Raw genomic sequence first — 24838 nt, 5'->3', positions numbered from 1 at the left:
CGCATAAGTTAGTTAGGGGCAAAAAGTTATTATTAGATAAGTATGCAATTTATAAATTAAGGTTCCCACTATACTTCAGTATTACCCAAAATTAAATGGTACCATAAAATAATCTTAATAGGCGGTGCTCTGGCCATATATATTTAAATTATTAGTAGAGAGTGTAACCACGTCCACTTCGGTCATATATATTTAAATTATATGTAGAGGGTGTTATCACGTCTACTCATATATATGTATACTTAAATTAAAATTATACTTTCTCAGTTTCAACTTCAACTGACATTTTACATGAACAAGTATTGCGTTCTTGATCATGTGAACAAGACTTTATCTTGCGTTTAAACATGAAAATATAAATTCATCCACTGTATGTTTTACATGATTAAAGTATTGTCGTTTTTTTATAAATGAACAATATTTTATATTGCGTTTATATATTGAAACATAAATTCAGCATTTTGCGGGGTAGGGAATTAATTTTTTTTAAAGCATAAGTCCTAATCACTAGGTGATTTCATATTTTCAACAAACAATGTAACGTTTGGGTATGTTATTTAGGATCATTTTTTTCTAATTATACTGTTTATGGTATTAAACCTGACACCCTGCATAAACTAAACAAAATTGAACAAAAACGTGATAATATAGATCAAATCAGATTTTTCTTCATTCGAATCACGATCATTTATCAGATCCTTAATTGTGTCACGTCTCTCACTCGTATCGTTGAATATGCGGCCTTTTGTGAGAGACAATCTAATAATGTGTTGTAGTTGTGGAAAACATAGGTACCTGATTTTTCAATACGTCTTCGAATAACCAACCGTAATTTCGACTTCATATAATTAAAATCGATGAACCAATAAATCATGCAAATCGATATCCCTGATAATCAAACAAACAAAAAACAACTTCAAATAAAAGAGTGAACAAAATCTGATATATTGATATAAAAAACTTACTAACATGATAACCAAAGTCTCAACATATTTATTAGAATACAAAATAAAAATGAAAGGAAACAATAAATGACGGGGTTCATAACATAACAAAAGGTTGATGATAGTTTTAACAAATATCACTTGCTCGTGAACATGTATATAATAAACACGTAAAAAGGTGATGAACAATAATGATTCATATATATATATATATATGTATATATAAACTTGATCATATAAGTTCTTAGGTGATAAAAAATATATTCTAACACGTTACTTTTTACATAAATTTTATATTTATTGTAATGTGACTTTACGCGATATCGATCACAACCTTCGACAGTTTAACAGTTTTTAATAATTTATATTCTTCATTTCCATTAACTAATAACATGTTTGTTTCCTCGTAAAAGAATATGATGTTTCTGATAAACAATTTAAAATCAACATTTTTGTCCTAACAAACAAACGTGCTATAAGCGGAAATCGAATTTAGGAACATGAGTGGCAGGGGCGGGGCGGACCTAGACTTTGAAGTTGCCCAGGGCTGAGTTTTTTTCTTTCTCCGGTATGTGTTAAGTATAGATTATGTTCAGGTGAAATGAGTACAAGCTACATCCATGAATTGATTGGTTTTATTGAAATTAAATAATTTATTAATTTTTTTTTGCAAAAATAAATTTTCAAATGTATATAGTTATTGTAGTATAAAAACAATTTCTTCAAAAATTATATTTTTTTTAAAATGTTCTCAATTTTAAAAAGGGTAATATCATTTTCCTCAAAAAAAAAATCAATATAACTTGTTTGATTGAAAACGTGTAATTAAAAAAAAAATACTCAAAAGTCTACTTTTTGAATTACGCCAACAATATAGTAAAAATAAACATTTACTGACATTAAATTTTAAGATATTATATAAGTAGAGGGTTATATTTTTATGAACTACATATTATTGTTTTCTTTTAGTTATTTATAAACTTATACCCGGTCACATAAATTTTAAATTAATATTCTCTAAAAAGTAAACAAACACCAACAAAATTGCAATTAGTATTAATAAAGAAAGTTAACAAACATAAAACATGTTGTATATAAGTTAGTTGGTATGAATTTGATTTTTGCAATTAATCAAGAGACATCTATAAAATAATACTTAATTGCTATACTTAAATTTAAGCTTGCAAATCATTAACCTGCCCACAAAAAGCCGAAGAAAAAACCATGTTCTTCAATGATATAATTACCAGGGCTAAACCTAGTTTAGGAGAAGATCTTAAGGGTTAATTTTAAATAATGGTTGAGAGTGACCATAAGACAATTATAATCTCATTTTTTGGCAATTACTATCCTCTAAGATTCTGGAATTAAGGATTTCAACAGTTAATTACGCGCATTCTTTCGAGGAATTGCGGAAAAATAAATACAATTTTAAGTAAGTCCTATGTGAAAATAACACGAGATCATGTATTGTATCAAATTTTATCAAATTATATATGTTAGACTATCACTTCTTATATTTATTTATTGCGTATTAAGATGATTTTTTTTTACCCCTATTATGAATCAAGTTATACCGAATATATATGATAGCGTGACCGTATAGCCGAAATATTTATAATTACTCTAAATCCTATTGTATCGAATATATTTGATATGATAATCCGGAAAATTTATAATTGTAATAAAAGATATATTAAATCAAGTTTAATCGAATATTTTTCACAAAAGTAACATATTTCACCTTTTGTCATAAAGGGGGCCTAGATCAGTTGGTGTACTATAACATCCCTTGCAGTCGCTCACAGAGCATTTCTACACAAAGGGGCTTCCAAAGATCCCCCCTTTAACAAAACAACAAAACCCAGTTTTTTTCTTGACCAAAACTAAAACCCCTTTTAAAATCTACTAAGAATTGTTGTGTTTTAATCTTAAAGTTTGTGTCTTTGTGTGTTGAAAATGTCTCTAACAGGTGTGAAGATGTCAGAGGATGTGTGGTTAACTTGTGTCACTCATGCATTGTCTACTGAGTCTGAAGAGATCATGGGTCTTCTTCTTGGTGATGTTCAGGTTCATTTCCTTTTTCTTTTCTTTTTTTTAATTTTTTAAATTACCCTTTTTTTAGGGTTTGGAGTTTAATTATGTATTGGGTTTTATCTTAATTCTTGATTTTACTTATAAAGATGGGAGCTTTTCTTGATTTTACTTATAAAGATGGGAGCTTTTATTGATTTTACTTATAAAGATGAGAACTTTTCTTGATTTTACTTATAAAGATGAGAACTTTATATGTGATTAATTTGTACTTCTTGGGTAGTTGAGGTTTTATTGATTACACTGCAGTTTTCGTGTTTTATGTATATATTTCAATGTCGAATTGTTTAGTTTTCGGATTAAGTGTTTAACGATTTTACTTGCTTGTCAATTGTACTATCCGGTTATGCACATTAATTTGGAAACCATCTGGTAACTGGTATTGCTCCTTGTACAAGATTTCGGAGAGTTTTAGTTGCATACTAATTCAATTCAACATAATAAATGAGCTGCATTAGCAATTGACTCTATTTCTATGGTTTATGTTGCAATCATCTGTGGGTTTTACCTCAATTATTTGTAATTTTTATGTTATTTTAGTGATGTCTGGTAAGAAATGGATCATGAATTACACAAATGTGACCGTTGCTCTCCAGTGATGTATAAGTATTAATTACTCGGTGACGTAGTGGGATAATAAATTTGGAGTCTTTATCGCAGTGACGTAGCAAGATAATATATTTGGGGTACTTTATTTTGGTGACGTGAATACTCCTTTACTAGTAGTTTGGATCTATATAGTTTTTGCCTTTTGAATTGTGCTCAGTGTTATCAAAAGCGCGCTTGCGCTTAAAGCGGGGTTCGCTGCACCTGTTGGGCTTCGCTTATAAAAAGCCCAGAGCAAATTCAAATGCCCTGCTTACATGCGCTTTTTGCTGAAGCAAGAAACACATAAACTATGAAAAAGCGGTCTTTTATTAAGATGTGCATTTTATTAGATCTGAATATAAACAGCTGGACTGGTATTTAACTTACAGGGCCTTTTTTAAATGATCCTATATTGTTAAATGCTATGGATGAAATTAATGAATGGCTAACTGGAAGGCTTGGAGGAGAATCAGATACTGACTGCGTTTTTGATATAGAAGCTGGCTTAACATATAATGATATTTATAATGCTTCTTAAAGAGCCACTATATAGATCAAGGTCACAATCAAGAGTGAAAAATGCAAACATTGGTCTAGTAATATGAAGAGCGGGAGTATTTTGGCATGGAAGAAGATGTTGATGGACAAATTTAAATTTATCCCCTTAATATCTTTTAGTAATATGAAACATTGGTCTAGTTCTATCCTATGTTACTCGGACTCGGCTAGAAGTGTCCGACATGTATACGTGGCCAAGTATCGGACGCGGCAACATTTTAAAAAATATGCAAGTTTTTAGCCTAAAATAAAAGTCCATGTCCGAGTGTCCATGTCCGAGTGTCGAGTGTCTGACACGGGTACTCGAAGGTAAAATGAAGAATCCGAGTAACATAGGTTCTATCGTTTAAGGCTATAATTACCAAATATTATGTCTAGTGTTTACATGTATCTTCTAGATAGTTATATACTTATATTTAAAAAAATATTATTTTTATAGTGCGCTTCGTTTACAAAAGCCCCCGCGTTTCGCCCTTAGGCTATAGGAAACCCCTAGAGCTTCGCGCGCTTTTTGGCTTTTAATAACACTGATTTTGCTTAACCATATGTGGTTTAGTTGTCAGTTTCACAGATTGTTAGTCTTCACCATAACAGAATTATCTTTGAATTATGAAATACCTAATTTACCACTTATAGCTTTGTTTTAGACTAGTATTTCTGGTTCGTATAATTATTTATAGTCCCTGTGAAATCTGTTGATGGATAGATAATTCTTGGAGAATTTGTAGAACAATGTCTTTGTTGTGCATATTCTATTTTTACATTTATTATCACTAGATACAAATAAATAATCATTAATTTATTTTGTACCGTCAAACTACTCAATCTTGTTAATGTCAAACTACTCAATCTTGTTGATGTGGGTTTGAAGTCGTCAGTGGTTTTTATAATCCTTGCAGCATTCTAGAAATGGGACCATGACTGCTCTGATTTGGGGAGCATTGCCGCAACCTCGTTCTGATCGGCGCAAGGATCGAGTAGAGACAAACCCTGAGCAATTGACTGCTGCATCAGTCCAAGCTGAGATATCCTTTTTGTAGTTTTAACTTTTAATCAGACGTCATGTTGTCAATTTCCTTAATCACTTCACTTGTCTTTGTTACATTTAGTAAGAAATTTCTTTCCACTCATCAGTAGACTTTAATATTTTACTGGGTAAAATACTTCCAAAATAGGGAAAGCCCAATGCTTGATTTTTTATTCCGTGGTGTGGGCGACCTTCTTCTAGTAGAGTTTATGTTATGTTCCACAGTGTTTATTCTTTTAAATTGGGGAGGGAAGGACATAGTATGTAGCTACTTTTAGCGAGGTTAATTAGGAGTCCTTCAAAGAGGATATCTAGCTAGAGGCCCCTTGAACCAGCAAGTGTCCATTGCTTCAATTTTATTTGATCTACCTATAAAGTAGAATCTGGTTATCAATTAAATTTCTAGATTTTTTTCTTAGTCTAGCCTCATAATGACTCTTATGCATAGTCAAATGATACAGTATGACATGCCATTTTCCACCTAGTGTTGTTTCATTTGTCCAATTAACTTTAGAGCACAGAATGAGTACTGAAACAGGAAGAAGAACAAGAGTTATTGGCTGGTACCATTCACATCCTCATATTACAGTTCTTCCTTCACATGTAGGCAAGTATTGAAGTTGTACACTATATATTCAACTTTTGTATTATTTTACTTCCTGTCCCATTTTTGTTGTCACTCCGACCAAATTTTGGTAAAATTTACTGTTTTTGTGATGCAATTTATTGATAACTTATGGATGACAATTTTATGTATAATTATTATTGAAAAATGAAAACTATTTATTGCGTGATAAGATTTAATTTACAGATTTATAAAAATATTGAAAAATATTTTTATAATTCTTGGTTAAAAGTTTGGTCAGTTTTACCTGCAAATTCAAATTTGGACAACATAAGTGGGATGGAGGGAGTATGTGATATTGTTTAAATTAGGATTTGTCGAGTTGAGCAACCTGTTCTGTGAATTATTTCTTTGTAGTTTTATTGATCTTAATATGAACTCATGTCTGATGAATTTTCTAGATGTGCGGACCCAGGCTATGTATCAACTTCTAGATTCAGGTTTTATCGGATTGATATTTTCCTGTTTTAATGAGGATGCGCGCAAGGTTAGTGCTTTTTCTTGGGGACCTGAAGTACAACTTTAATACTTATCACTCCCTTTATAAACTCAAATGCAAGAAAGTTCAAACTAGCAAATGTGATGCCAGGTTGGAAGAATTCAGGTCATAGCATTTCAGTCATTGGACGGCAAGCAGAATTCCATGTCGGGGCCTGCTTCTCTAACCCCTGTAATTGATCTAGGATTATCCCCGAGTTCCTCAGAGAACCTGTCATCAAGATCCAGCTCTGTTTGGACCGATAGTTTAGAACAAGATACTGGTGATTCACGAGCTACTGCTACAGCTTTGAAGGTATATATGTGTACAACATTTTTTGCATAATAATGCTCAAGCAGGTCCTTTGCCTTGAAAATAAAACTACTGACTTGAAAGATAAGCAGGGAGATAACTAATGCAAATTGGATATGTAGAATCTAAGCTAGTTTCCTGATATCAAAGAATAGTAGAATATTCTCCATGACATAAGTTTTTGTTGATGTTTTTGTCGGTTTGCAGTATCTATTTGGTGTTAAGGTTAACTTTCTAATTATTCATAATGTCCAGAAATGGGTTGACCGGAACTCCTTTTAGTTTGCTTTTACCTTGTCAAACTGAAATATATGCGGTTTTAAATGATTGACCAGATTGGTGGAAGATCATCAGATTTGGGAGGTTTCTTTGCTAATGCTGACACCAACTTTCTTGGGGGAGATAGAACAGGAGGAAGCAGCAATATTGACAAAGACAAAGCCATTGACATAGACCCCATGGATATGTCAGAGAGCATGCAAGAAGCGATGCATCGTTCGAATTTAGAGATGAGGTATACATGAGTATGTCCTCAATCTCTTGTTTTCTTTTAATATTTGTTTCAAGATTTGCATTTTTCCTGTCAATGGCAGTCAGAAATAGTTGAGTTTTTTTTGTTGCAAAAAACAGTTCTGCATAAATCTCTAATGTGAATTTTATTCTGCTGGCAGTGGTGCGGAGTTTGTCAGGAGGGAAATACCTCTTCATGTTTTGCCAACCTCGTCTATTCTCTATCTTGATTCTCCATTGAGGTCATATACAGATCTGCAAGCTATGCTTTACGAGGAGGAGCGTACTGCATACAACCAAGGCATTTTGCAAAATTCGAGGTGTTTAAAGATGCCAGATATATTACTATAAACCCTGACTTTATTGCTTTTTGATTATTTTTTTTAAACATTTTTCACCCATGGAGTAGTGTGTTTTTGCTGTAGGAATGGTAAAGTACATCCGCTCACTTTTGTTCACCACACATCGACATATCAGGCTGCCCTGTGCAAATTAATGGAATATTGGTTAGAAGGAAAATTTTATTCTTTTATTATTTTTATTTATTATACTCTTGTAAATGCTTACTTTGTCTATTTTGATATCCAGTTTGAGTCCTTCCATAATTGCTCTTCAGGATCAGTTGAGAGATAATGAAATCCGGGTATGTATAGTTAATTAGCTTATGAGCATCACATGACTTTTTACCTTTTGACGAGGAAAATAACCACCGGCAGTTTAAAAACTAGACATTAATAATTGACGTAGTTCGGTAAACTAGTTTGATAGAAAGATAAACTTTCACTAGTTTCTTGTCCTGGGCAGTTTAACTTTTTGATGATTTGACCATGCTTAGAGGATTGTCCAGATGCTATTTGTTCTTAATTAAATAAAATTAGATTGGTAAAAAAAGTCATGCAAGGGAAGTAGCTATAGCTATTATTATTCATTTTCATGTGAGTTGCTATTTCTGGTTGGTACTACATTCGAGTTTTTACATTTGATTAACTTGTTTAATCTGTTTATGAAAAAGAAATATTGGCACTTGAGGAGTATCGATGTTATTAATAAAACTGAAAAAAGTTTGATCTCTAATTCTCCATTAAAGAAAAAAATCAAGGATATTTTAGTCCAAAAATTAGATAGGGTGTGCATACATCACCACCCTAAAGACAATATTTTGATGTCTTCATGTTGAAATGGTTACTTAGTGCGAGGCAAATTTATGTAAGTGTGAACCACGTAAAAACCATCAAGGGCCACATCAGCAGCATTCTAGTAAAAGTAAGCCTTTTTTTGAAAGTTGACAACTAAGGTTTTTTCTTTTTTGCTATATAAGAATTCTCTTGTTCTGTCATTTGCAAATTGTAAAATATGTCGGCTTTCCTTAAAATTTTCTTTTAGTCACCTTTGCTATAAAGACAACTTGTAAACTTTCCTGTGGTTTCTTGAAGGAATACTGATTGTATCTAATAAGTTTGAAATGCTTTTGTGGAAGCAGTTAGCAATGTTGGATGAAGAAGCCAAGCAGTTGGAAGCTGAACTAGTCAAAGGTAGTGATTCAAGTTCAGTTTCACCACGCAATGTTGGACACAGGGGTAGTGGTTCTTTCGGTCGCAGGGATGTCTCTAATCCCGCCGAGTCTGTTATAATGAGAAATGTTTCTGGTTCTGGGAGTCGTAGCAAAAGAAGTTCAGCCTGATATATAATACTTCCCAGATGCTGCGTTTTGGTATCAATTCAGGCTTGTTATCCCTTTGTACTAGCATGATGGTTCTTTTGACTTGTAATGTGAATGTTTGTTTTGAGCTCTATTGATACCGAGTTAATATGTAGGTAGTGCATGCAAGTGCAACCAAGTTATAGCCTTGCCTTCTGTAAATCGATTCAAATTAATGCCGTAATTTGGATTTTGATATTTTGATATTCCTATGCAATGAGAATTTTGATCTACCAGAGCTAGTAATTTGCTCATGACTACCATCTTCCTTTATCACTCTTCGTTTATTTCCTCCACCTGTACGAGTCTTGTAATGTTTTCTCCCATTTTTGCCATTGTTTGAGATGGTTTAACCAAAGTGACCAATCTCAGATTACTGGTAGCAAGAGAGATGCAAAAAGTGCACCGGGGAAGGAGGTTTTTTTTCCCTTTTATGCACATTTTAGTTGTCTGTGTTTTGACGTTTGATGGTCAAATTGTTTGAATTTTGACTGAAATTTAAGTTTATTATTATATAATTAAATTCTTTTCAAAAATTGTACATTGAAATCAGTCTGTTTTATTATGTAATTTTCAGTTTTTTAAAATAATAAACGAATAAGTTTCGGTCGTTGATCAAAAGTCGGTCAATTTGATCACTGAAAAAGTTAAATGTGACAACTAAAAAGATACGGAGGAATAATGTTTTATTTTTTAAGAAAAACAATGTAAACTCTTTAAGAAAAATAATGTAAACTCCAACAACAAAGCTTTTAGTCATTTAGGATGTTTTTTTTTTTAGAAAATTTTCTCCTTATAAATATAATATTATCAAGTTGATTTTCATTTATCCACCAATACTCTTTATATTTGCTATAAGTTGTAAGAAAAATAATATGTAAAAAGAGAAGGAAATGAATATTTTTTTGGTGAAAACAAAATAAAAAACAGTAGTGGATCCTTATCTTGAAAGTTGTGTACATTTAGAAGATTGTTAGAGAACAATTTTATGTCAAATTTTTTAAATTTCAACTTGGGTGGTGAAATAGCTAGCATGTAGAACTTGCTCTAACCATAAACGAGTTAGGGCAACCTCAATAATGTACAAAATCAATTGAAGGACCATTTGAGATGATGTAGAGAATAAGGCCAACACAGAGACCAAAAGCTACCCTCTTAGAAAACAAAATCACCACATTCTGATATGTATAAATGAACAGTACACTTGTACGTGAATAGTTCACTATTTCAAAGAAAATTAATACAATAAATCTCAGGGAAATACATATATATGATGCCGCATTTTGGTTTTGAGCCTTGCTAAGAAATGTCTGCCAGTGCTTCCGAACACCACCATCCTAATTCAAATGAATGGCATTCCAAGAGCAACATTCATATTCCTTGCGGTGGCCTTCCGCAAAATGCAGGTTCTCAAAGACTGTCAATTACTCAATCCATTTCATCGATATCACTAAAATCACTAAAAGTTGTTGCTTCTATCTTGTCTTCTTCGTCAGTTTCCATAGAATCTCCATATTCCTCTTCATCACTTTCATCCCTGTCCTCGTAAATAGTTGGTGGCACTACGGTATTGTCATCATCCCCATCATCATCAATGGTCTGCATGGAAACAGTCTGCGTAAGTTGACTGCAGATTGCTATACATAATTTAGTTTCAAATTACAGTTACACTTACCCCAGCATAAAGCAAGTCCAAGCTGCTTGATAGTTGTACCACTGGATTGTAATTCGAAACTCGAGACTCTATAAGCTGAAGCACACGCCATGATCAATTCAGAAATTAATAAAACTAGTTCATACGTTTTTCATGATTATGTACAACAGCTGGATGAATTAATACTAGTCAGCATGGGCAATCACTTGCACCATGTAATACTATGTATACACCAAAAAATTTAGTACATACCACGAGGAAAGTAACTGGTATATCTCAGTTAAATAGAGACTTTATATGCTGATTAAAACAATGGTATCACAAGCCTATTTTCAACTACTAAAAAGTGTACTATTTTAAACTACTGTAAGAAGCATATGCCTTAAATCACTCCTTCCAAAGAGATGTCTTTGTGATTAAAGAAGGTGTTGGTGTGGTGCAGTGGTGAGTGGACTGGTGGAGCATTAAATGGAGCCTATACACAAGTATAGTTTTATTTTATGTCCCGTTTTCTCCCATAGGTTTTAAAGTAAGCATTTGTTATCATCTATTTTCATAGTGCCTCCTTTTCTCCTGCAACTTATTTTTTTTTGCAGACCTAGTTTTAAAAGATAACATGTCACTTATTTACCTATATTTCAATCTGGGTGTTATGTCTTTGTTAGGAAACATAATAAATAGAATAAATATTAAGTCAGTTACGAATCTGAATAATTAGTGTGTGCATCAGTTATGGATTTCAAAGGGAGGATTTGGTGGGAATAATAATATTTTAGCTTTAATTTAGGGATTGTGAGTTGAGATTGGGGTTATAAATAGGGAAGCCATTTATATGTTTGAGGGAGGAAGAAATAAGATTGACTTATGTGTGTTTGTGGAGAGTGGTGGTCTCTCGAATACCACATAGTTGTGTGTGTGTTTATCAATAAAAGAATTCGTTTTTTTATATATATATATACAAATATAAGGACTGGATAGGTCCTAACAGTGGTATCAGAGCACCTCTGTTCTTGGGGCAACGACAACTGCAAAATAAGTTGAAAATCGAATCGACGACTTCCAGGGAATTTTTTTTTTTGTAAAGATGCAAGCAAAATTTTTGAAGTTGGATATTGAAAAGTTTCAAAATGACATTTCTTTCCTCAAAGAAGGTATGGTTGCTATACTTGCAAAAATGGACAACTATAGTCGCAAGACTACTGGACCATTTTCGTCTGCTCGTGAGGATTCGCAAGGCTTGGAACAGGCCCAGAAGTCGGTCCACGAAACTGAGAAGAAGCTGAAGGGAGTAAAAGCGAATGATAGAGAACTTAAATCAGATTTTCAAAAAATTGATTTTGGAAAACTTCAAGAAGATGAAAGGTCTCATCAGCAACCACCAGTATTGGAGGTTTTAGGGCAGACTCCATTAAATTCTAATAGTGGCAACAACAAAGAACAAGAGACTTGTTTGTTTGATGTCTCATCGCCTCCAAGCTCATCCATGTACTCTTTATCACAAAGACTTTGAAATATTCGAAGGCTTAAAACTTGAAGGTGGGTCGTTGAAGGCTGAAAGTTATTTTGACAGCTATTTTGAATTAGTAAACCTCTCAACACCAACTAAGAAGGTATGGTCGGCTGTAGTATACTTGAGAAATGATCTTTTGTTCTTGGACTATTGCGGGGAATATCAGCGGTCTTCTTGTAACTGGGAGGAATTTAGAAAATTATTGGCGGAGAGGCAGGGGTTCTGGATTAGAAAGAAAAGGAAAAAGAAAGAATGAGACAATTTTCTCATTTGAACCTTGAGGACAAGGTTCAAGTTTGGGCGGTGGGTAATGTTAGGAAACATAATAAATAGAATAAATATTAAGTCAGTTACGAATCTGAATAATTAGTGTGTGCATCAGTTATGGATTTCAAAGGGAGGATTTGGTGGGAATAATAATATTTTAGCTTTAATTTAGGGATTGTGAGTTGAGATTGGGGTTATAAATAGGGAAGCCATTTATATGTTTGAGGGAGGAAGAAATAAGATTGACTTATGTGTGTTTGTGGAGAGTGGTGGTCTCTCGAATACCACATAGTTGTGTGTGTGTTTATCAATAAAAGAATTCGTTTCTTTATATATATATATACAAATATAAGGACTGGATAGGTCCTAACAGTCTTACCTGATATAACGAGTTGAGAGCAGCCAATGAAGATTCATGCGACATTATGCCAGTTGAATGTTGAAGGAGTAAACTTTTAAGCCATGGAAGTGCACAAGCTAGTACCGCCCCCCTGAGTTGAGAATGAGCAAATAGTTACAGCAGAATTATGAAGACATTCATAGTTAATACATAATGACAGGTCATAGACAAAAACAGATAATCTTGGGCCAGAGGCAGCTAATAGTTCAAAAGAATACCAACTTGTGCTCAACGTTGATAAATACCCAATAAAACATACTCAAACACACACTAAACTTAGGAATTAGATGCTTTAGTTAAATAATAGAACGATGATGAAGCAACAATGTTATACCTGGACTGGACAATAGATATAAGGGACTGTAGAAGCTTCAAAACATCATAGGTATTTAACAATGAAACCGAATTTGCAACAACCTGAAACATAAATAAGATACTCGCATTGTTAGCAAAAAGAGACTGGCCGCTCCCAACAAGGCTACTTACGACTGTTCTACTCATTTTACTTGGCCTAGTGATCAGACCTGAGTGTGATTGTAATGTTTAAAATACCAAAAACAAGTTATGTTAATAAGCACACCTTTTCATCTTTCCTATGCAAGCAATCTAACAGTAGAGCTCGATCATCAGCATGCAGTGCTTGCTTAAGCAAAAGATGAACTGAGTCTGCACTGGGAAGCTTTGTCTGAGTCGACTGTTGCTGCTCAGGGTTCTCAACTTTAATGCCTTCTGCTAAATTCAAATCTACAAGTTTCTCCCCCATGGTTGGCTCATTTAAATCATAATCAACTTGAACTTCATCCATAGGCTCTCCCTGACCTATTTGAGAAATACGGCTAGGTTATCTACAAATATATAAGCCCAGTCCCAAGCATTAGTATCTTATCTATTAAAACAAAAATTGCAAGGTTGGACAGGTGTTTGCTGCTTTGCTTGCAAAGTTCTCAAGGCACGTTTAGCTTATCCTGTAAGTAGGAAATTTTATATTGCTTTTAAGTTAATAGTCGATTCGCTTAATTATTTTACACTCATTCTAAGTTTTTTGTCGTAAAAGAAGTACCACCTTAGTAAGGGGGACTGTCATGAGGTACAGTATAATCAAAGTTGGAACTGTTCAGGTAAAAATTTTGTCCCAATATAAAAGGAAGCAGGAAAGATGGCAATGAAGTAGATAAATCGGAATGATTTAACTCTTAAAATGCTTCAAGCATTTAAATTATAAGGCGCCTCTTGTTTGGGGGTTTAACGAGGCAATTCAAATACTCCCTCCATCCCATCCGTTTCTTTATATTTTCCTTAGATGGATGTACCTCTCAATTCTTTACATTTCAAAAGTAGTAAATTTTTATAATATAAAAGTTACTTACATCCACTACTGTCCTCCACTATACTGCCCAACCTAGATGCAAAGAATTCGGTAGGTAGGACGGAGGGAGTACGTACTTATAGACTCATGAGCCCATTTAGTCCATGCAAAAACCTATATGCCACCATATAATAACGGAAAAAAATCTAAATTATGAAATATGATCTTATATGGTATCAATCACTTGTACGGAGTACCAACTGGTCGAAATAAGTCAGAATTGTTATCCAAACTGTTCAGGGTAGTAAACTGATGAGTAGTAAAGTCCGAAATGGATTTGACTTCTTAGTGGCCCCTATCCTAAATCCAGGTACAGTTTTGCTATCAAGTCATCATAAAATGGCAAGTAAACAAACGAGTATATATCAAGGCACAAAAATGTAAGCTAAATGAGAATTGCGTGCTATAAATTTTGGGTATCCAGAGATAAGTAGCCATCTCATGGTTTGTAGGCTCTAAATAAGAGAAACAAGGCAATGAAGTCTACCATGGTCTAATAGAGCTTCTATACTGGCAGTCTCTGGTTCCCTTGCGGCTCTTTTTTTACTTGATTTTACTTTCCGAACAAGTCCAGCAGCAGCTTCAATTTTATCTAAACCTGAGAAAAATAACCCGGAATCAGATTCAGAGACATCTAAAAAAAAACAATAAATGCCTGATTCCAACATTGCACCACATCAGATATCAATTAACATAGTATGTAATATCCACCAACATTGAACTCATTCACCACTACATAGTATATACTCTAATAGGATTCCCTAATTCTTTCGTGTAACTTTTTCGAACATTGAAGGGGGTTGATGGGAACAATAAACTCCACCAAATATACAGGCTGGTTACTGCACTTCAAGTTGAGGTTAAGAAATTGCGGGAATAGGCCCAACCTTCTCAAACATTTTAAACCAGAAATCATGTTAATAATTTCTAAATAAATGCTAATAGTCGAGAAATCGAGATTTAAGAGGTATGAAAACATGTATCATTCAAAATTCAAATTCCAAGATACAAGCATGCAAGAAACCAAAATAACCGTCCTACCTCTTCCTTCAGGAGTCCCGTTTTGTTCAGAAATAGTTGTTAATTCTGTTGCATCCTCCCCAGCAGTTATAACAACATCTTCCCCTTTTCTGGGCATCTCCAAGAAACTGAATTTGGGGGAATTAACAGAACCATATGCCACAAGGACAGTCACCTGATCATCTGAATTTAGAGCATGAATTTTGGCTGCAAAAATGGAAGCGCGATTCTTCCTTGCTTTTCCAGGAGTGCTATGTAGTTCATTTGTAGACTTTTGGACTGAAATTTTAGTTGGCTTTACTTCATCATCAGATGACATGTCAAAGTTCCAGATATACGTTACACCTGAAACTGAAACTGAAAGGACAACTACACCATCTTCCGAAGAGAAACCTTTTTTACATTCTACATTTACTGGATGGCTTTTCATCAAAAGGATAGGGCCAGTTTTAATAATTGCCGTGCTCCATTCACACTTCCACGTCTGAAGGTGTTTCTTGTCAAAATCTGATGTAATGATGGCCTTGGCATCATCAGAGACAGAGATATGCCGCACAGAGCCCTGAAACAACAGACATCTCAAAAATAAATATAATTTTCGCTTAATACAAAACAAAAAGGTACAGGCAAGGAGAATAATATACCGAATCAGCAGAAAGCTTGACCAATTCATTCCCATCTTCCAGGCCAAAAACTCGCACATGAGAAGTTGTAGCAGCTAATATTTTCTCATCTATGTAGAAAGAGATGAATGTATGAGAACAGAACATGGTTGATGATGCACAATCAACAAAAAGAAGTAATAACTCGATAACTTACCACAAAAGGATGAAGAAATGATGGACTCCTTAGAGAGTTCTAACACCTTAACAAGTTCTCCATTTTTTGATTTCATTTCAGACACCATTCCCTTAGTACTAACTGCATGCAGTGTGCTTCCGTCTTTCGAAAAAGAGAGGCTGACAATTCCTCTGTAAAAATATAGAGAAAGGACGACATTGATGCATTCGCTTGGTTTATACAATGTACAGTAGCAATAAGAAGAACAAAACTAGGAGGGGTAAGGAGCTCTTCAGTGTGAAAATGTGAGGAATTATAACAATTACTATTTAATAACTCAAAGGGAGAGTATATTGGATCCTTATTACTTGTATTTAAAATTGATAATATTAAACCGTATTTATTATTTAACAGATGGGTTACATAATCAATCTTCAGATTACAACCAAAGCAACATTCAGATATCCAGTAATCTTCTAAAGTGGCTAAACAAGTCGCACCCTTAATAATCAACGAGAAGGTAGACGGCTTTTTTCTCTCATTATAAGACCTTGAAATCAATGGGTTTGTATTTAAGTAGGAATGCAAATTATCTCCTAAGCGGGTAAACAAGTAGCACCCATTTAAAGTTGATGTCCATTTATACTTGTGCTGTTGTGCATATAAATAAATATACAATCCATCATTAGAAGACCTTAATGCGCATGATAAAGCAAATACATAACTTTGTCCAACAGATAAAGTACAAATTATGAGCCTTCCACATATGTATTACAGGAATGCATAGAATAACCTATTCTGACCCTAAGCTCCCATATGTAACAAAACTCATGGTTGACAAACTAACTCGTTTTCATAGACACGACTACATGACCAAACTGCACATGCGTATTAGAATATTACTATCATACCCAGGAAGCCGTGCACTTGATTTCCACTTCATCTCAGCAGTAACAATATCGATAACCAGGACATCTCCACTATCTGTGCCAAGGGCCACCAAGAAAGTGCCTTTTTTTGGTTTACGCTACAAGAAGGTAACAAAAACACACAGCTATATAAAATTAGATAAACACTATAAAAGAGATACATTTACGTCAAAAACACTGCAACATTACAGGTAAAAAAGGTTTGAGACCGCGTGTCAAAATAAAACTACCTTCTTTGCAGTGAAAACACATGTCATAGACGAGAACGAGTAACTATCATTCTCATCCAAAGGCTTCCACTCTGCGAATAAACTCCCATCAACTGTATTCCATACCTGTACCACATAATATCGAAAACCAGAAGCACACACATAAACAACATCACTCAACCATCTCTCACAAGTACACACAAATTAAAAACTACCAACTATACTAATGAATGTAAAAAATAGAACACGGAGCATTGAAGTGAATATAAACATATAAACATAATATCGAAAATCAGAAACATACACATAAATGACATCACTCAACCATATCTCACAAGTGCACATAAATTAAAAACTACCAACTATACTAATGCAGGTAAAAACACAACACACAAAGCATTAAAGTGAATATAAAAAAGATTAAAAAGAACTTGCAAAACATAATAATCCAAATATAATTACTGTTAATTGTTATTATTGAATAACCCAGCAGTAAAAATTGAAAAGGGGAGAGAAATTACAGTGAGTAGAGGCTGAGCTTGAGGGTGAAGAATAGCAATAAAGTCGCCTTTTGATGTGAAAGATGTGATCTTTTGAAGCTTTTCTTTAGCCATATTAGTAGTAGCGCCCAGTTGAAAAAACTGGCCGGAAAATCAAGAAAAGTGGTGATTTCCGGCGGCAAAGGGGAGGGTGTGTAAACAAAAATAAATATAGGGTTTTGGGTTTAAGCAGGAGGGGAGGACTTTGGGGGTTGTTTGGTTGGGCCTATGCTTCAACTCTCTCTCTCTCTCACCTTTTTTAAAAATAAAAATAAAAATTTTGTTTTCAAGTTATTATTCATGTTTACTTAATTAGGTAAATTAATGTGTCATCAAATAAAAATTTATTTAAATATTATTTTCATGTGAACTTTTAGTTTCTAAATAACTTAAAAAATATTATGTAAAATAAAATAATAAAATCATTTTACATAAAATAAACCGTCTCTGTACCCTATTTCAAAATTTCACCAAATTTATAAGTTAATTATTTTACTTCCTCTGTTTCATTTTAATTCTCTTTTGACTTTTCTGCCCATATCTCAAGATACATAGATTGTATAATAAAAATTATTATTTTAAAAAATTTATTTTTATAAATAAAAGTTTAAGTTATATATTTTTATTCAGAAAAAAAATTAAAAATTATTATTTTAGCTATGCGGTCAAATCACTTAAAAATGACTGCATAAAAGTCAAGTCACTATTAAAATGAAACAGAGGGAGTACATCATAAACTGTTTTTTTTCCTCTTTCCATTTTCGAAGCAAAATAAAAGATTTAATCCTGTTTAAACTGCTAATTAATGTATTTATATCAAGTCAATGATACAAATAAATATATGTACATTTTTTAGGAATTAATAATTAATTTTAAAAATATTTAGATGCAGATGGAAGCCTACAAATAAGTTCCTTTTTTATTTAAAGTAAACGCTTGGCTATAGTTTTACTTGCAATGTTTGCTATCAGTGCATTCAATTATTTTTTTTATTATAAGTCATGTACTGCAAAACAGTAATATAAAATATTTATTTATTTTTGTGAAACACAGGCAAAATCTAAGACACGTTACTTTGGAGTGTTTACTTCTGCACAGACCAGATGGAGTTTATAAATAAGGGAAAAATTAATAACCACAAACATAAAATTTCAAGCAGCACCAACTATGCTAAATAATAATAAAAATTGTATTTCCTCAAAAAAATAAAATTATATAAACTTACACAGGAAACTGGACAGTCCTTCACCTCAAATAATCAACTTCTCCTTGACTATCTGTTTTACATTTTTTAACTGCCAACAAGTAATATCACTACAATCACAGCAAAATTGCTAGGACCAAAATATATAAATCAAAATATTTTTCTGATGTTCAGAAATGACCCCGAACAGCCTCAACAACATCTAGAGAGCAATGCTTTTGAAGAGGGGCTTCAAAGGGCACCCGATGCTTTAAACACAATGAAACTTTCCGCAGATCATGAAGGGCAATAGGAGTCATCTGACACGGACTATCCAATATCGGGTCTCTCGCGTGTAGGTACCACGGATACATGGTAACTATTCCCTACTAATGCTCACCCATATCCAGCAAAGAACCAGGGCTTAGTTTGTACTAATGCTAATTAATCTCTCAACATAGGTTGGAGTGCCAGTCAATCATCATCATGTATTTCAAACTCCTGCAAAAAAAACCCAGAAGGCTTATGGAGTTCACCTTGCTTTGTTTATAGTCAAAAACACTAATAAATTATAACCAGAATGTTCCTATATTTTAAGATCAAAATAATACAAAGAAATAACAAAGGTAGGGGTATTGTAGTACATCCTTCTCATACATTTCTCTTTAGTTGATTTAAGATGACAAACAAAAATCACAGACAAACTATACAAAGTTGTGGAGAAGTGTGTTTAATTGGCTTAAACTTCAGGTGGTGTTCATGTTACAACATCTAAACAGTCAAAAAGGTTGCTACTTGTTTCAATGTTCAAAAGATTATTATGTCAAATAGCAGAAAAGGGCATATTCAAGCTAAATAAAAATGACATGCCATTAACATACAAATAACTACTATTAACCACTATGGAATCAATGATCACAAAACAATGGTCTGTAAATAAAGGAAATCAGCATTTACAGTCCACATCAGGGAACCTTACCAATGAAATATGGAAAAATATTATACCAAGTCTATGAACTTGAAGAGCACAAATATCGAAGCAAATATTCATTGGAAGAACAGGTCTCCGCCAAATCTTGACGTGTTCTTGTAATAGCTTTCTGTAATGATTTTAGTGCAGGAAGTAAATTTCTGGAATTTTGCTGAATGGAATTACCATGGACTTTACACAACTCCTGTAACATAAGCAAACCAAATAAAAAATAGTGCAGGGCTTATGGAAGAAAGTGTTCAGAAAAGCAAATAATGCATATATATTTTAAAACTAGAGACTATAGAGAAGCCAAACCTGACACCAACGGAGAATAAATTCCAAATGTGGGCACTTCTCTAGAAGCTCCGCAAGTGCCTCAATTAACCTTTGTAGATATCTTGTTGGGATGGAGGAAACAACAGCTGGTATATCTGCTGGAAAGACAGATATTATGCACCTTTTAATCAACGCATCTTCATTTAAACGTAAGCTGAGAATTAAAGCTTTATCAAAATGATCTTCACTTAGAGCTGTATCAACGGCCTGCGGAAGATTAAAATGAAGGAAGTCAATAAAACTTCGCAGATACTAAATATTGTAATATAGGTTACTTAGAAAAGAGGTTAGTGAATCTCTTCAATCACCCTACGTCTAGGAAACAAGTGACTATTTTGTTCAAATCAGTTATGGTGGCAGGACAATAAAAGAAGTACCTCGGGTGTAACATCAATGTCTAGATCAGTAGGATCAAAGATGAAGGAATCATCTATCGAGTAAACCAAAACTCCTTCTGTCGTTGCTGCAGCCCAGCTCCGACCAGTAGGTGCAATCCTTAAGCACTTTGTTTGAATAACAGGCCTCCCATTGTTAGGCATCGATCCTGGTAAATTGTAACTTAGGTTTCCTCGTGTTTGTTTGTCAACACCTTCCTCTGTATCACTATTATCATCATCTATTAAATTTAGTGGACCAGCATCTGTCATATTCTTTGAATTCAAGAAGTCAAGAACTCCATCTAGCGAAAGATTATGGGTGATTTGGAATCTTCGCAGCAAAACCTACACATGATAATTACATTCATGTAATTTACCCTTATAACTTCAGAAATAACCCAAAACTTCCAGTATTCAGATTACTAACATGTGCTCCCTCCGACCCATTTATATTGTCCACAGGTTAAGATTTTACCTTCAATTATATTAAATGGACTAGAAATTACTAAAAATGTGTATTACTTTTCATATTAACAAATTCAGCATTTAACCATATTAACTGAATGTGGACAATAGTTTTGGGACAAAAATACGAGTTCCAGCATAAACAGGATCGAGGGAGTAGTTGCTACACTTCTAATTTGTATCTATGAAGATAACCTGATTATTACTAGCATATCTACTGTATGGCTGTATCAAGTAGCCACTTGATAATTCTACCTAATACATACTGCAGATAAGTAGAACAAAGCTGCACATGTGATCTGAAAGAAAAATTCTTAACAAAGGAACATATTTCACAAGTAAATATTAAGACATACCTGATCAGCCACATCATACATACAAATGTATTTACTACTTCCCCCAGCTAATATATAATTTCCATCTGCAGAATAACACAGGCTAGTGAAGCACTTTCCAGAAGTGGAGTTAGCAGCTGACCTACGGTCAGTCATCAAGCGTCCTCCAGCAATATCTCTACGGCCCTCAATGGTAAACATCAGCAGTCCATCAATTGGATCCCAAAAATGGATTTGCCCATCTAAAGTGCTGCAAGCTAATTGCTTTCCGTCCGGACGATAAACAACAGTTAGGACATCATGTGTATGAGGAAATGTCTCAACCACGCCTTTCCCTTGAAAAACATCCCATAAACGAACAGATTTATCCCAAGATGACGAAGCTAGAATTGCCTACAAATAAGATATTAACACCCAGTCAAGTACTAGGCAATGAATTGGATTGCACGAACGACTAATACTGTCACTGAATGAGCAGACTTTTACTGGAAACAAAATTAACATATACGGGATTATTTCTGCTAAGCAAATCTTCACATTACAATATCACTGGAATCTGCTTACAAACACTGAAACAAGTTTAAGTAGACATGTTATCTTTATATCCACACTCCACACACAAAGACGAAAGTTAACTCACATTAGTGGGAGAAAATGTCAACCCATGAACAGGTCCTTCATGGCCGCTGAGTACATCCAACAACCGTCCTGTCTTCATTGACCATACAAATATCTAACAAGAAAACATTACTCAGTGAAATTAATACATTATGACAGCAAAACAGAGTGATTAAAAGCAGCTGAAAGAAACAGCAAATTACCTCAAATGAATCAAGGGTTCCGGCACAAATTACTTCCCCACTTTGGTCAGCTGCTAAAGACACAAACTGCTTGGAAGAAGGGGTGGTAAATGTCCTAAAATTGCGGTACCGAAATAGATCCCACGCACGAACAGTACCATCCAGAGATGCACTTAAAAGACAGTGGTTGTTTGGCATGAAATGGAGGGCTGTGACTGCATTTGTGTGCTCAGAGAATGTCACAAAACAAAACCCCGAGGAAACAGTCCACACCTGTAATAATAAGCAAATAAAAATTTTCAAGCTCTAACTTCCCCTAAACCAAATTGGACAAGCATATATGAAACAAATGATAGATAAAACAATATTTCTTCTACTTCATCATACAGCTTTATCTTTTCTTATATGGCACCATATAAATTTATAGGAAATGATATAAATAATTCTTTAAGCAGAAACTCATTGTGAAATAAAAAACAAAAGGTAATTAATAAAATTAGTAAGAGATGCTTTTCCAAATGTTAAGAGAATTCTTAAAACAGTATACTAGACGGATTGAAGGTTAGCAATCACCAATCATTAGTATATAACATCTCACATTAGATTAAGAAATTCAAATTACAAAGAAAATATGATTCTATCTATTACTCACCTTGATCTTGTTATCATCTGCACCAGTAGCCATGAGCTGGGAATCAGGGGAATACGCAATACAGTTCACATCAAAATAATGCCCTTGCTGTTTCAATATGTAGCTTTCCGGTTTCCAATCCCACACAAGCAATTGTCCAAGTTTTGCACACCCAAACGTCAGCCAATTCCCGAGATCATTAAACGTAGCAGTGGTAATCTTTTCTCGAGATATCGACAACAAATGAATACAAGTAAATTCAGGCATCTTATAAAGACCAAACACTCCACTCGAAAACCCCACCACCACAAGATCAAGACCACTATGAAAATCACAAGCTGTCAACTTTGCCGGTGACTGCATAAAATAATCCTTCTTCAACAACTCCCATTTCCCTTTATGCAACATACACCCATTCTCATCACTCGGTCCATTCTCATCACTCAATCCACCCTCAACATGTTTCCGCTTCTTCCCATTCTCAATCCCATCCCCATTTTGATCAGGTGTCCCCGGAGACACCGGCTCTGAATCCTCCATTTCCACATCCTCACCAACATCATTATAAATCCAACTAAAAATCGCCCCATCTCTCGACACCGTATAGACCCTAGGAACCTTATCTATCTTATCAAACCCGAAAAAAACCCCAACAATTGCATCCCTATGCCCTAAAAACATAAACGCCTTCCCATTCCCACTCCCCGATTTCTTCAAACAAAACAACCTAACCGCCAAATCCTTCGATCCCGCAAGCAAATACCCCGAATCCTCACTCCACTCCAATGCCGTAACTTTCTCATTACACTCCGCAAAAGTCCTCACCAATTCAAACGGAAAAAACTCCTTCTTAAACCCCGGCGACCGCCAAATCTGCACCAATTTCCCCAACGCCACCGCTATTAATTTCCCATCACGACTAAACTTAACACAACCAACACGCTTCTTAAAAGTAATTCGGTGAAGAACCGCGCGGCGACGGAGATTAATAAACAAACAACGATTATTCTCATCGACAGTGAGTAGAAAAACGCCGTCGTTTGAGGCGGCGATGCGGGTGATGTTAGAAGAGGATTGAAAAGGGAGAGTTATAGTTTCCGAGTTATTTAGGTCTGTAACTGTGATTCGGTTACCGACAGGTGAGATTAGCAGAGTGTTGTTGACAACTGTTACGTTGCCGCCTCTGTATGGAGCTCCGAGAAGGTTCTGGAACCTGAAGTTCATGGTGGTGATGGTGATGAGAAAGAGGGGTGGGTTTGCTTGTTAAACCCTAGAATTGAGTTTGTTGTTGTTGTTGTGGTTTCTTAAACCCTAACTAGATTGTGGTGTTGAGACTTGAGAGTACAGTTAGATTACCATTTTGCCCTTTAGATTTTGGGCAATGTGTTGTTTTTCGTGCTGGGACGACGGATCGACCCACATTTTAATATTTTTGTAAAGTGTGATTTCTTAAATAAATTTTAATATTTTCTTTTATTTTAATAAAAAAATATAATGTTTAAATTTTTATATAAAAAAAATTAAAAAAAAATTATAAAAATATACTTTATAATAACCTTAAAATGCGTGTCAAGTATGAGGAAAATGTATGTAAAGAAATGAGAGGACGGGGAATATATATTTATCTTTTTGCTATATATTGTATATTGTGTGTTCATTGACACGTCATAATTGTGAAATTTTATAATTTTAGACCAATTTGATTGGAGGTGGTGGCCCTAAATGTCACATGGGGGTTAAAAATGACCATAAATGTCACTTAAAAACGGTACATCATGTACCGTTTATGCAAAACACCTAAAACGGAATTTCGTGTAACGTTTTGGCATTTTAATTTTTTTGTGTGCAAAACGGAGGTTATAGTACCGTTTTGTTACAAAACCCTATATGATGTACCGTTTTGAGGCAAAACGCTACTTTAACCTCCGTTTTGCACATTATAAAAAAAATTTAAAAAAAAATAAAGTACCAAAATGGAACACTAAGTACCGTTTTGCCTTAAAAATACAAAACGGAAGACGAAGTACCGTTATGAAGTGACATTTTGGGCCATTATTTTCAAAAGTAATATTTTGGAACATTTAACACTAAAAAATGACATTTTGGTCCATTGATTGGTTGAGTTTGGGAATGCACGGTTCTCCCACTATTATAAAAAAGAATCAATTATGATGAACTAAAATTATAAATATTCGTGTTTAGCATGTTTTCGAGCACACATAATAGAAA

General features: G+C 34.1%; 3 protein-coding genes across 3 annotated transcripts; 1 reads left to right on the top strand and 2 right to left on the bottom strand.

Annotated features, from left to right (window-relative positions):
* Nucleotides 1–2706: 2706 nt before the first annotated feature.
* LOC141661901 (uncharacterized) lies at nt 2707–9092 on the top strand. Its single transcript, XM_074468920.1, has 10 exons — nt 2707–3014; nt 5084–5210; nt 5732–5818; nt 6238–6323; nt 6426–6629; nt 6962–7140; nt 7298–7456; nt 7562–7642; nt 7725–7779; nt 8617–9092. Exons 1-10 carry the CDS (start codon nt 2904–2906, stop codon nt 8815–8817), a joined length of 1290 nt encoding a protein of 429 aa, XP_074325021.1. The 5' UTR covers nt 2707–2903; the 3' UTR covers nt 8818–9092.
* Nucleotides 9093–9971: 879 nt separating this feature from the next.
* Nucleotides 9972–17729, bottom strand: LOC141661900 (uncharacterized). Its single transcript, XM_074468919.1, has 12 exons — nt 17492–17729; nt 16992–17096; nt 16744–16859; nt 15872–16023; nt 15697–15785; nt 15074–15614; nt 14520–14630; nt 13247–13485; nt 13001–13083; nt 12646–12757; nt 10511–10585; nt 9972–10434 (listed from the first exon to the last, which is right to left on the bottom strand). Exons 1-12 carry the CDS (start codon nt 17582–17584, stop codon nt 10264–10266), a joined length of 1887 nt encoding a protein of 628 aa, XP_074325020.1. The 5' UTR covers nt 17585–17729; the 3' UTR covers nt 9972–10263.
* A 1130-nt stretch (nt 17730–18859) lies between these two features.
* LOC141661899 (periodic tryptophan protein 2) lies at nt 18860–23927 on the bottom strand. The gene is made up of 8 exons (XM_074468918.1): nt 22631–23927; nt 22000–22251; nt 21819–21911; nt 21200–21571; nt 20379–20723; nt 19981–20208; nt 19672–19867; nt 18860–19193 (listed from the first exon to the last, which is right to left on the bottom strand). The coding sequence occupies exons 1-7, from the start codon at nt 23831–23833 to the stop codon at nt 19703–19705; spliced, it is 2658 nt and encodes an 885-aa protein (XP_074325019.1). The 5' UTR covers nt 23834–23927; the 3' UTR covers nt 18860–19193; nt 19672–19702.
* Between the last annotated feature and the right edge of the window lie 911 nt (nt 23928–24838).

Source organism: Apium graveolens, chromosome 5, assembly GCF_009905375.1.
Source record: "Apium graveolens cultivar Ventura chromosome 5, ASM990537v1, whole genome shotgun sequence".
In the NCBI taxonomy this organism is placed as follows: Eukaryota; Viridiplantae; Streptophyta; class Magnoliopsida; order Apiales; family Apiaceae; genus Apium; species Apium graveolens.
The sequence above is the reverse complement of the archived record's forward strand: the minus strand, read 5'-3'. Positions and strand labels throughout refer to the sequence as shown.